Raw genomic sequence first — 12,859 nt, forward strand, 5'->3', positions numbered from 1 at the left:
ATGGGAAAAACAGCTATTGAGAACCGCTGGCTGCTATTCCCACTAGCACCTGGACAATTCAATTGGTTCCCCCTTCTCCCTCCTTTACAGCCTGTCGGCAATAAAATGTGGACCCTTGATTTGCCATCTTCATCTCAGGCATTGTGAGGAGGGACATTTTCCAATTACGACCTAATGGATTTCTGATGCGATCGTTAACTTGCTTCAATTGTTCTTTAATGGTTCCATTTTTCAAGGCCTAGATCTGCCACCCCTTCCACACTGGGGCCATCCAAAGTGTTTAAACATGTCATCACCTTTTTATTATGGTCCCACCTGGCAAAAGTGTCTACTATTTATTTCTACCTATTGGCCATCAGCTCACACTAAGTTGTATTTACAGCACAGTACTTTTTACGCTGGCCTAGCGAATGTAACCGGACATTCCTATCCAGTGACATTTGGGGAGACTTTTCGAGCCATCAGTCTCAACCTCATTCAGAACTGCTTTTTTTCCATCAGAGTGAATAAACACGTCACGATCGAGGGTTTCAAATGGTCCCTACAATTTACTCTGCCACTTACCATAAATAAATTATTGTGATTATATGGATCAGATACTCAACACTTCACTATCTTGTGCAAAATAATAACAGTCTTGACCTTCATAATGATGCTTCAGAGACAGACACTTTACTGCACATCTTCCCTGACAAGAGTTTTAATAGTTAACATTGAATCTATTTATGACACTGTCCAGCCAGTTTGGCCTGAGAGCAGGTCAGGGGTCTTACCTTCTGTCGTAGCCCGGGCCGTAGGGGTACTGCTGCCTCTGCCCCATAGGGGGCATGCTGCCCAAGGGACCTGGAGGGCCGCGGTTGTAGGATTCCCCAATACCGCTGTTAGGGCCTTGGCCAGAGGGAATAAACTGCTCTCCCACTGGAGGAAAACACACAAACTTTAGCATCAGGGGAAAACGCCTGAAGGAGCGCCGTGACTGGTAATTCAATTCCATTTATCTATTTAAAGAGGGCCACTGATGATATACATGGACTTAATGACTGCAATCATGGTGCTGATACCCTGCAAGTGATTGATGCTGTGCTTCCCAATTATTTCCCATTCACTTAAGAACAGCAGCTCCATCTACCCTGATATCCACGATTGACTTTGTGGTGTTGCTGCTGCTGCATTACCTTTTCGCATGCCACCGAAGGGGTCCTTGTTGGGCTCGTAGGGCCCCATGCGGCTGGCCATCTCAGGGGTGCCCATGCCAGGCTGGTAGCCCGAGTTGGGCGTCATGGCGTTCCTCCTGGAGAAGGCTGGGTCACTGCCATCAGCGAATGGGTCCTGAAGGTTCACACTGCTCCTACGAGACAGCAGGGGTAAGACATCACCCAGAACACACACACACACACAGCTAGAACAGTGTGGCTGCTGATGCTAGCTACCCTTCTGCACAACTTAAAAATTGCATCCATGAATATAGTGGAATTGCAGCCTGGGATTATGGTTACCATACTGTGGAACGGTAAACAAATTTCGGTAGAGAAAAAAAAAAAAAAAAACACATCGCTGCTTTCAGTTACTTCGAAAAACCTCAAGTTAACTCCACTAAACACAACAATCTTGGGAGAATATTGCAAATTGACATACACAGCATGATTACATCCTGTTTTACAGCTCTGATACTCAAAAAATACCATAATGGAAGAGTTTGCGCTACATAAGTGATTTCTGAAACCCAAGAAGATGGACTAGAGGTCCAAGTGACACACCTGCCGCCAGGCATAGGTGGCATCTGGGTGTGGGGGGTGGAGGCCGGGGTGGGGGGCTTCAGGTCCCCCGACTCCGCCATGGAGCTGCTGGTGGACTGGGGGGTCTGGGGACCCTGCAGGGATCCAGAGCCGGCTACAACACAAGGAAGAGAAGAGAGTTAGCAGAGCGGGACAAAGAACATGCACACACACACACACACACACACACACACACACACACAGATACAAGTCACTCAGCCTTCCAAATATGACTAAATGTCTTGTGCGGCTTTGTAACGACACAGGTTTCAAATTTCATACAAAGTTGAGAGGTACAAGCAACCCCTTGCATGGGACTGACACAAGCACGCAGACTCAGACTCGAGTCGTAATTAAGTCGCAAAAACAGTGACTTCAGACTTAACTTGCGACTGCACCTCAAAAGACTTCATACTTGACTCGGACTCGAGCTTCGAGAACAACCTGTATTTTATGCAATGGTTTCTTTTTTTATCTAAATGTATTGAGGTACTTCTATTGTATTTTATTGGTGCAAATACTTTGGGAAACGTATGACGACGCTGCATGTCCCCTTTGCCATAATGCAACGTATCGCATGCGCTATGTGCGCCCACTCACAGGTCAAAAATGCATTGACCATGGTGACAACAAGTCCTCCCGGAGTTGAGCATTTTATCATTACTTTCCGTTACAATAACCGTGCATAGTGAAAATAAGCGAACAGCTACATGCAAGGTGTGTAGCACCAGGATAAATTATGCCGGTTCAACAATGTCCAATTTCATCAGGCATCTCAAAACACACCCAGATAGGTTGGTCACTGACTAATGTGAAAGAGTCTATATCGTTACAGGTAACAAGCTGCATCGCAAAGTGTAGTGCTAATCCTTGGAAACAGGGAGATTGCATCTTTATAGTTGGCCATATGATGTGACAGACTTAGGACATTGTATAGTCTAATCTTCTGCTACTGAACACATCCCCTAGCTCTGACCTGGTGAAAAATGAGACCCAATGTAAGTTCAGGATGTAAACAAAATTAAGCTAGCTCCAGTATGAGTGATATTTGTCCTGTCACAAGTTAACGTCCACTCTTGGCTGCCCACATTTTAATTAAAAAAAAATATAGAAACGTTGCAGTATTAGTGTAGGGCCATATCCCCCCCAGAACACTACACATGCCAGCTGTATCATGCAGATTTTATAAGTGACAAGCAAAACACTATTGATTTGTTTTTTTATTGAAACAGAGATCTTAAGTTGTGTTTCTTCAGATTGCATTGCAGTAGACCCCAAAACGTTATCCTACAACTGATTTTGATACTGTACTGTACATTTGGATGGTAGCTACAGGACATGCTTTGAAATCATAATATTTCACAATAGTTTAACAATAGTATAATAGTGTTAGGGACAGATTAGATGGCCAGAGACTTGAGACTTGACTTGGACTCGAGCTCAAAGACTTGAGACTCGACTTAGACTTCTCTGGTGCGCGCGCACACACACACACACACACACACACACACACAGAAATCTTAGCGGGCAGACGTCACTCACCAGGCGAGGGCGGCTGGACCTTTGCCTGGTTCTTCTTGCTGTCGGTGTTGAAGAACTCTGGCGGCGGTTCCTCTCCGCGCTCAATCTTGCACTCGAAGGCATACAGACACTGGATATACTGCTTCTTCAGCGAGCTGGCAGCACTGCTGGAGGTACCCACGTTCAGGTTGGTGGCCAGCTCACGCCACTTCTTGTTCTTGTTTACCTGTGACGAGAAGAAAAAAAGGTGTGAGGGGAGAGCTGAATAACCAGCAGTGCTTCAAAAACTTGAAAAGTTGTCACTCTCCTTCCTACAAACGGTGGAAAGTTCAAAGAGAATTGAGTGTTCCAGAATGGTCCCCGAACCTGTGTGAGGCCTCCAATCTCCTTTACAGAGATGTAGAGACGGAAGAGGTCGAGGGGCTTGCGGCCTACGGCGGGCAGGTTGTTCATGCCCATGGCCTTCTCCTCGATGAAGGCTAGGTAGCGGTCCACCCACATTTTCCTCTCCGGTTCAGGGCCCATCTCGTACAGACACGTGATCTTCTCGTTGGTCGTCGTCGATGAGCTGGACTTCTAAGACAACGGGCATGTCCCAGGGAATGCGAGGACACAAGATGGAGATCAGGGCCAAGTATATGCAAACATCTCTCAGTATTTACAACTATGGAGCTATGAATTGATGCCCTAGTACGTGGATCGCCTTATAGTAAATGTACTACATTGCTACAGAAGGTTTAATATCTATGGCATGTCTAACATAACTGGTTGTGCTGACTTGTCATGAAAGCACCAACCTTGGACTTGGTCTCTGTCTTGGGGGTTCCTTCCACCTTGTTGTTCATCTTCTGGGCCTGGTTCATTTTTCCATCGAGGCCAAACTCCGGGCTGGGAGCCATTCCTGGAGACAGACAGAGAGAAATGAAGTCACGCCCAGCACAGCAGAGCTCACTGTTCTGCCTGTACCTTCAGAAAATTATGGTTACATCTCAAATAAAATCTTTACTTTATGCAAAAAAAGACCACTGATGGCTACCAACATGATCAAGATGGTGAAGACCGAAATCATGGACAGGTGTATTTCTCTAAAAGACGTCTTAAGGATACAATGTACACAATGTCTCGAGGTAATCGTGCTGTTATTTCCAACGTTATGCCGTCTGACTCAAGTCACAAATGCGGATCTTACCACTGCTGTTATTGGCCATGTTCCCGCCCATGGGGAAAGGGGGGCCCTGGGCGTTCATCATGCCAGGCATGCTGTTCATGGAGGGGCCATAGGGAGGACCACTTCCCATCATGCCCGGCGACATGTTGGGGTAACCAGGCAGCCTGTGAGAGAAGACACCAATCATAATAAACCATCTTTCGACTCTGGGACTTCAGGCTGAACTACCTAATCTCAGGTTTTAATCACGCTCAGTGCATATTACTGAAACTTTTAACTTCCTAGCCATTACTTATTACAAGTTCACCTGAGGACACAACACACCATCAGAATTCTGTAAATATAACTGCTCAGAGAACAGGAGTCTGAGTGCTATAAGGGAGCTCCATCCTTTCTCAAGTTGCTCTCAACACTTAAATGGTGCGCAAATACAATTCACTTCAATACAGTTCAGTGCTGTTCTGCTCTGCTCCTGCCTGTGCGTGCTTCAAGCATGCCTGGCCCTGGTCTACCCTCTCTCCAGCATAGTTCCTCCAAAGGACAGCAAAAACCTGCGAGACGCAAGAATAGCACTAAATACACCTGCAAAAGAGAACGCTGAGGTGCATTCAAGTTCTTTGAATAGAGGTGCCGAACATGTTTTGTCTGAACTGCTAAATTTGAAAGTATTTGTGTTCCAAATCGTTATTATTTTTTATTTCCAACATTCCAAATTGTTTAATTTTAACAGTAACTCTTCATCCAAAGTCCATGGATGATTGCAGGGTATTACCTCCTCAGACCATTCACAAGCGTGAACTTGCAAACAATCTGAATGCACCTCAGGTTCCAATGGGTGTTGGAAAACACACTATATGGTTAACAGACTTGACTGAGAAATGAGCAGATTGGTGAGCGATGGGGTGTACACAGTACGTGGTGTACATCATTAGTATGGAGATGGTTCTTTCATTAAAATAAGCTGTATTTGAGGTGAATGTTCACATGACCAATGGGCTCTATATCTAATGCGAATAAGACTGCAGCCAATCTGTATCATGTGTATGGAGTTACATTATATCTTTAAATACATGCTCTTCCTGTTGTATATAGAGCTAGGTTATGGTTTGTACTATACTGTTGTATATAAAGTTAAGTTATAGATTGTACTGTACTGTTGTATACGTACGAGTTGGTTGATATCATAAATGTGTACTGTACCTGTTGTGTATGGAGTTGGTGGCGCCATGCTGCATGGCAGCGGCAGCTGCTGCTGCTGCGGCTGCATCAGGTGGCTTCCTGTTGAGGCCCGGAGGCGGGCACATTCCAGAGCCCACCTGAGGGGGCATGTTGCCCATGTTGGGGCCCATGTTAGGTCCATAGGGGGGTCGGACACCCATCTGCCCCGGTGGCATCCTTCCAGGGGGCATACCTCCATAGGGAGGACCTCCTCCTTGGCCTGGCATGGGGTTCATTGATCCACCCATGCCAGGGCCACCAGGGTAGTTGGCATTGGGCATGCCACCATATCCAGGTTGCCGGGGGTAACCTGTGATGATAGGAAAGACCGGAAGCCTATCATTGATGCCACAACATAGTACAGACAACAAGGCTACATAAATTGTATCAAAGCAGATGACGTCATCAAAACACAAAAAAGGAACTAAAAAATCTGGTTAGGAGTGAATAAATTAGGTCTTGTTTCCAAATTCAACCTTAAAACATTTACTCCTCAGAAAGCCGTGAAATCCAAATCCAAGAGACAGCCCTCCTTATCCATCACATCAAAATCATTTAGCCCATTCTGGATGTAGAACACATCATTATCATACTTAACATGTCACAGTTCTTTAAAAATATGGTAAACTCTACTTTGGCCACGTAGATGAACACGTCTTGATTTCATCTAAAAGTGACTAGGCCTTTAGCACGTCTGAGCCTGTGACGGGGACGGCCTGTAGACTCACTGCCCGATGCGGGCGTCTATCTGGCTTCTCTTTGCAGGCTCTTGGGTTGGTGGGTGGGTGAGCGAGTGAGCAAGCAAGGAAACAAGCAGAGGCTAGCACTAGCTCTGGCTCTCCCACAGCGAGCAGACCCAGCAGCAGGCTAGGCAAGGCAAGAAAGCAGGCAGGCTGATGTGAGCCTGGCTACGTCAGCACCGTCTTTTCTCTGAGACTAAAAATAGCTGCAGTGCAATCTACTGGGCCCTGGCTCAGACAGGAGGGCTGAGAAGCTGTCTGGAGGGCCGCTTGTTTCGCAGAAAATCAAAAAGTTGCACTTTCACCCCAAATAGCCCACAGTCCAACAGAATTGTGGACAGAAAACTTGTCCTTGGTGTAAAACACAACACAAGACGGTTTCTCATTTCTCCAGACTTATATAATTCCGCAATAATTATCCATGAAAACGGATTTCGAGGCTGCATCAACTATAACGAAATCCCTCTCTCCAGTAGCTCTAACTGGCACAGTCTCCTCAGGGCAGAACAGCTTCACAGTCAACCTCACATCCCCTTACTCAATACCAAACAAGGCTTTAGATTTACTTCAAGTCAGAGATCGTGTCAATGACTTCTATTCATTAGTCTACTTATAAACTAGCCTTCCATCACTATAACTGGGCTACTGAAACCATCTAATAAAGTATGAGATATTTGGCTTAATAGAGAGCATGCTAAACATAACTAAATGATAAAAGAGTCCCACAAATCTCATACAGCTAGAGCAGAAGCTACACCGTGATTAGCTGAACTTGAACATCTTGATTTCTTCTGTCTTGATTTCTAGCTTGAGTTGGCTCTTCCTGTTAAGTCCCAAAGCCTTTCGTCACCAGAGAAAAATCAATTCAATCTGGGACCCGTTTCTCATCTATGATATTGGTCACAAGTATATCTGTGAGAGCTTGTTTAAGTTCTAACCAAAATGCCTGTATTTTCAGGGAGAACCCAAAAAAAACACCATATTGCTATCTGTTAGATTACAAATAAGGTGCACCAATTTCTTCACAAAAATCTCCATCATAACTGTGTCTTCCACTGGATCCCATTTCACAGCAGAAAAGAGGCACAAACAGGCCAACATCTCCTGCGCTCACTGAGGTCAAGCACAGGGTCCTACCTTGAGGGCCATACTGGCCACCCTGAGGCCCAAAGTTCCCCATGGAGTTGTTCTGCTGATAGGGCCCCATCCCAGGATGCATCTGGGCTCCCGAGGACTGTCGGGGCGATAAGGCAGAGCCCGACTGGGGCGAACCGTAGGGCATCTGAGGGTTCCTCTGCAGGAAACCTAGAGGGAGGAGAGGTCGTCCGACAAGTCAAAAACAGACCGAAAATTTAATCAATCTTGTTCTTCACTGACACACAAAGGTCAAAATGAGCTCTGATGTATATAATACACTTTATACACAGAAGAGTATTCTAGGCATAGTTGAGGAACACCATGAAGAAATGGAATCTTCAGTGATGGATTCTGCACAGCACCAATAAGGTATTATTTGGCCAAAAATGGTTCTGCACCTGCTCTGCATTCGTCAGTGGCTGTAATATGGGCAACTGTTAAACTGTACAATAACACTAGCGAGCATTGCCGCCATTAGAGTGTCTAGGGTGGTCAATCACCTCTCTCCTGGGCCATGGCAGACTGGTTCATGGAGGGATGCAGGATCCCGTCCGACTGCACACTGGGGGGTCGTGGGGGCATCTGGTTTCCTGTGAAGCAATGACGTAAGAACATCATGTCATCCCCCCTCATCACAAACCAAACAAACATTTCTACAGCTGGACTAGAGAACGCATTGCTGTACTAGCACTCTACACTAATAGTCCACACTATATAAGGTCTTTCTCTGTACATTAGACAGTCCACACATTTCATTGCTTGGATAAGACAAAATAGGACGGCATCTACAGAGAGATTTGTATGAGAGGCTCTTTCGGAAATACAGACTCACAACTGAACCCACAGTTAGGGGAAGGGAAGAGAAGAGAAAGTGAAGGGAAGGTATTAAAGGTTGTATCAGTGATTGCGGGGTAACGTCACTTCTGTTGATGTTGAAACAAAACAGAGAGCTAGCTCGCCACTCCCTCCCCCTCCCTCCCGTGCAATTGAAACTCTCCTAAACGTGCAACTCGTCGGTTATTGGTTGGAACACTTTATTTTGCCTTTGAGTGGTTGCCAACACATGTTGGGAGCAATTGTTTTTGTGTACAGATCTCAGAGCCTAGGCTGCCTACAGAGACGCGTTTTTTGACAGCCTGCTTATGTGGCAGGCAGCTAGCGGATCGTTAGGAAAGATGAATGATGATCATTTATGTTTGGGCCTTTTTTGGCCCTGAAATCGCAGATACAACCTTTAAGCAAAGATCAGAATGTGTGTTTGTGTGTGTGCGTGTGTGAGCCTCATTGCAGCTATAATACCCCATTATACAAACAAATAGGGTGCTTTGTCTTTGTACCAATATAACTCACTTCAGTAGAAGAGAGGTGCACCAAAACAGATTTTGTGTGTGTGTGTGTGTGTGTGGACTGGCCAGTCCTACCTGGCATGGTTGCGGGGGAGAGCGGCCCCGAGCGGGAGGCGGTGGCGCTGGCTGGCGAGCCCACAGGGGAGGGTGAGGGCCCTCGGATGCCCGGCAGGTGTGGCGAGGTGTGGGGGGAGAAGGGCGACTGCGCCGGGTTGCTCTGCTCGCCCTGGCTGCTCGACACGCCCGAGGTGCTCACGCCGGGACTGAGCGCGCTCTCTGCGCCCGTGGGCAGGTCGTCAATGGACCCCGACAGATCCTGCAGCAAACGGAGAGGGACAGCTGGGATTAGACACAGGTTCATTTCACCCAACAGATGACATGATGTGGCAAAGGTGATCCTGCTCAGTGTGGGAGAAACCGTAAACTGAGGAGGGTGAGGGGGACATAGAAAGAAAGGGGGAAGGAGGGAGAGTAAGGAAATAATGGAGAATAAAAAGGAAGAGTGGGACCACAGTCACCACAATAGACACCGATGGAGAGAACACCTCAGACCAGTGTTGATTACAAAGTGGAAGATGTAACATTCAGACCAATGTTGATTACAAAGTGGAAGATGTAACATTCAGACCAGTGTTGATTACAAAGTGGAAGATGTAACATTCAGACCAATGTTGATTACAAAGTGGAAGATGTAACATTCAGACCAGTGTTGATTACAAAGTGGAAGATGTAACATTCAGACCAGTGTTGATTACAAAGTGGAAGATGTAACATTCAGACCAATGTTGATTACAAAGTGGAAGATGTAACATTCAGACCAGTGTTGATTACAAAGTGGAAGATGTAACATTCAGTCCAAAACACTCACAGGTTTAGACAATTTTTGTATACAATTTACTTAGAACATCATGGAACTAGTGCCATTTCCAAGATAAAAAAAAAAAAAATGAAAACCTTGCAAGGACTGTTAGCCTAACAGCCCAGTTAAGACTTGTTTTTTTAACCCCATAGATATAGTGTTGCTTTAGAACATTGAATGATCAAATATCACAAAATAAATAAGTAATTAAAGCTCCTGTGATTTGATTCCCTTCCTCTTAACATGTTTGACTCAAAATTCAATGTTGCTATGATTTCAGGATGTCATGTGTACTACTATTCCTCTCCAGGCTCACTTCCCAAAGGACACAGCACTAGTCCCAATGAGGTTCCATTCACTAAGAACACAGCACTAGTCCCAATGAGGTTCCATTCACTAAGAACACAGCACTAGTCCCAATGAGGTTCCATTCACTAAGAACACAGCACTAGTCCCAATGAGGTTCCATTCAGAGCCCTCTTCCCAAAGGACACAGCACTAGTCCCAATGAGGTTCCATTCACTAAGAACACAGCACTAGTCCCAATGAGGTTCCATTCAGAGTACAGAGGAGCCAGAAGACAGTCGAGGCAAGACAGATAAATATTGACAACTAATCAATGTGATGCCAGATGGTGCTTTAGCACGCTGCACATTAAAAACAACTGTCTGCTCGGTCTCGCCCTCTCTCCGCTGTCTCTCAGCAGAGTCGGCATGCAAAGCTCTACTATAAAACCACACTACGCACAACAGGGCAAATAACAGAGACGACACACAAGTGGCGACTGATGCAAAAACACAGAAGTAACAAAACCCAGTTGTTTGTTTATGGGCTGCCTTGGTTTGGAAACATGTGATTCAGTGAGACGAGAATGAGCTGTTCAAAACTCTTCCTTTCATGTTGTCTAGGGAAGCTTGTTGAATAAAACCACTTCAATTTTCTGGACCACGTCCCCACTCACGACTGAAGAACGAGCGTGCTTTTATGCCGCAAGCTTGGGACCTGTTGTTACCAAAATGCTGAAGCAATGCCATTGTGCAATATGCTGGTGTTTGTAAAGTAAATGGCACACAAACAGGGCACTTTGAGCAGGGCTCTTCAGACAGGGTTGAACACAAATGGCAAAAATGTGGGAAAGGGGTAAAAATGTTGAAATAGGGGTCAAAAATGATAATAAAACTGCATAAAATCCATATCACAACATAAATCCTTCAAATCAGAGTATCATTCATTTAGGCCTAAATACCAGGTGGATTTGAAATGGATCCTGACCCTCAGCACACATACTCATGTTGGGTGGGGTGTTATCTCTTCAAAGCAGCCCAGAGCAAAACAAAATACTATCACTAATAATAACTGCTAATAGTAACATTTCTGAAGTAGAGGGGAGTATTTGGCAAAAGGCCTGCCTCTCTGAGGAGTCGGCTAGCCTGGCTTCCTCAGGACCAACACAATCCAGTCACTTTTCTTTCTAACCAAGCACTTTCACTCACTCACATAAACTCATACAATCACTCACTCTCCCTCCCTCTCTGGGAAACTGCTTGACACACTTCCCGCTGGGTCGTTTTACGCACACACAGAGAGACGGAGACACACACACACCCCCCCCTCAGGCTCCCGTCCTTATTTATCTCATCCAGGAAAAAAAGGGGGGGAAAAAGCGTCTCTCTCGTTGCCATGGCTACAGTGGTTGAGCCGCACGCGTGCTGATTCAGCAGGCACGACTGCCCCATCTGTCAACACACACACAGCTGAGCTCAAGGCATGTAAAAAATAAAATAAAAAAAAAAAACACTCACACATGCACGCACAGGACAGCAGAACCCAGGCTCCCTGGCTGCCGGCATTTCTACAAAAGAAAATCTTATTAGCGTCCCCTCCTATCCCACAACCATCCCGGGTCATAAATCACCTAAAACCCCGTGATGCCAGGGTGTGGCCAACCTTCATGTTTACTCTCTACTTTACCGCTTAAGCAATCCTACATTTAAGTCCAAGTCTAAGAATGCGTTGGTGCTCTCTAAAACTCCACATTGTTATATGGAAAAGCCAAACAAATAGATTAAGCAAATAAGACAAAAAACAGCAGTACCATTCAAACTGGCCCTTTCCTTTCATTTATTACAATCAATTAACATCACTTTCTAAAGCAACAACAAGATACCATTTGGGCTCTAAATGGGCTCTCTAAGTCACAGGCTTGAACAACAGTTTGTTCAGGAAAGCGAAATTCAACAAAGCCTGGCATAATATGAACGTCTATTTCAGCAGGGCTTCCTCCTCCCCAAAATGTTCACCTACTCCTTCAAAATTCTTATTCCACCGTTCAGAATGCCTGACGTCAGTCCTTTGGTTTCCGATTGGTTGCTTGCATGCCTCCACTCCACCCACTGTGGTGACTACCAATCAGAGCCCACAGCTCTTGAGAGCTGGGCTTATATCTCAACCTCTTCCTGAAGCTTGACGGCACAATGCACCAATTTCATGAACTTTGAATATTTCCAAGTCAAATTACTTTCTGACTTTTCAATATTAAGTCCAACATTATCTTTCTAGCTTCTCTCATGTACCACCAATCAGAACATTTCACAACCAGGGTTTGATCAGAAACAACAAAATGACACAACATGCAGACATAATAAATAAAATAATATAATATAATATAATGTGAGTGGTGGGGCCGCCACTTGCTGAAATAACAGTTGCCAAACCAGCACACACTGGGGGCCTGCCACTGTGGCTGGTAGATTCCAAAATCTACCAACCTCTCAACTTTTTCACCAGCCACTAAAGATACGGTATGAAAATGTGATATCATGATTATAGTAACCTAAATGATCACGGTTATCGGCATTATTGCGACACGATTAAAATGTGCTGAATTTTTCTCTAAACCTACCACCAATGTTGGACAGAACTCAAAATTGGCCTGTCCTCCATGCACAGTAGCAACAAAACTAAAGGTCACATAAAACAGCATTCATATGGTGTCATAAAAGTGGTGTGGCTCCTTTAAGACAATCCTTTGGCGTGAGTTATGGAGCTTTCCAACTTGATCTAACTATACTGTGTAGCCTACATCATTTGATTTT

General features: G+C 45.2%; 1 protein-coding gene across 3 annotated transcripts in view; it reads right to left on the reverse strand.

Annotated features, from left to right (window-relative positions):
• The window catches only part of arid1aa (AT rich interactive domain 1Aa (SWI-like)), a 37,022-nt gene that overhangs the window by 8,001 nt on the left and 16,162 nt on the right, over nucleotides 1-12,859 (reverse strand). Inside the window, exons 5-15 of one of the 3 annotated variants that reach the window (XM_048260282.1) lie at nucleotides 8,981-9,221; nucleotides 8,060-8,149; nucleotides 7,560-7,727; nucleotides 5,665-5,992; nucleotides 4,486-4,628; nucleotides 4,094-4,197; nucleotides 3,663-3,869; nucleotides 3,318-3,522; nucleotides 1,758-1,890; nucleotides 1,176-1,348; nucleotides 774-918 (exon numbers count right to left, since the gene is read on the reverse strand). In XM_048260282.1, the coding sequence (XP_048116239.1) occupies nucleotides 774-918; nucleotides 1,176-1,348; nucleotides 1,758-1,890; nucleotides 3,318-3,522; nucleotides 3,663-3,869; nucleotides 4,094-4,197; nucleotides 4,486-4,628; nucleotides 5,665-5,992; nucleotides 7,560-7,727; nucleotides 8,060-8,149; nucleotides 8,981-9,221 (1,937 nt within the window). Of the gene's footprint in view, nucleotides 1-773; nucleotides 919-1,175; nucleotides 1,349-1,757; nucleotides 1,891-3,317; nucleotides 3,523-3,662; nucleotides 3,873-4,093; nucleotides 4,198-4,485; nucleotides 4,629-5,664; nucleotides 5,993-7,559; nucleotides 7,728-8,059; nucleotides 8,150-8,980; nucleotides 9,222-12,859 lie in introns of all 3 variants that reach the window. The other 2 variants (XM_048260283.1, XM_048260281.1) reach the window with 2 other exon arrangements.

This window comes from Alosa alosa, chromosome 13 (genome assembly GCF_017589495.1).
Source record: "Alosa alosa isolate M-15738 ecotype Scorff River chromosome 13, AALO_Geno_1.1, whole genome shotgun sequence".
In the NCBI taxonomy this organism is placed as follows: Eukaryota; Metazoa; Chordata; class Actinopteri; order Clupeiformes; family Clupeidae; genus Alosa; species Alosa alosa.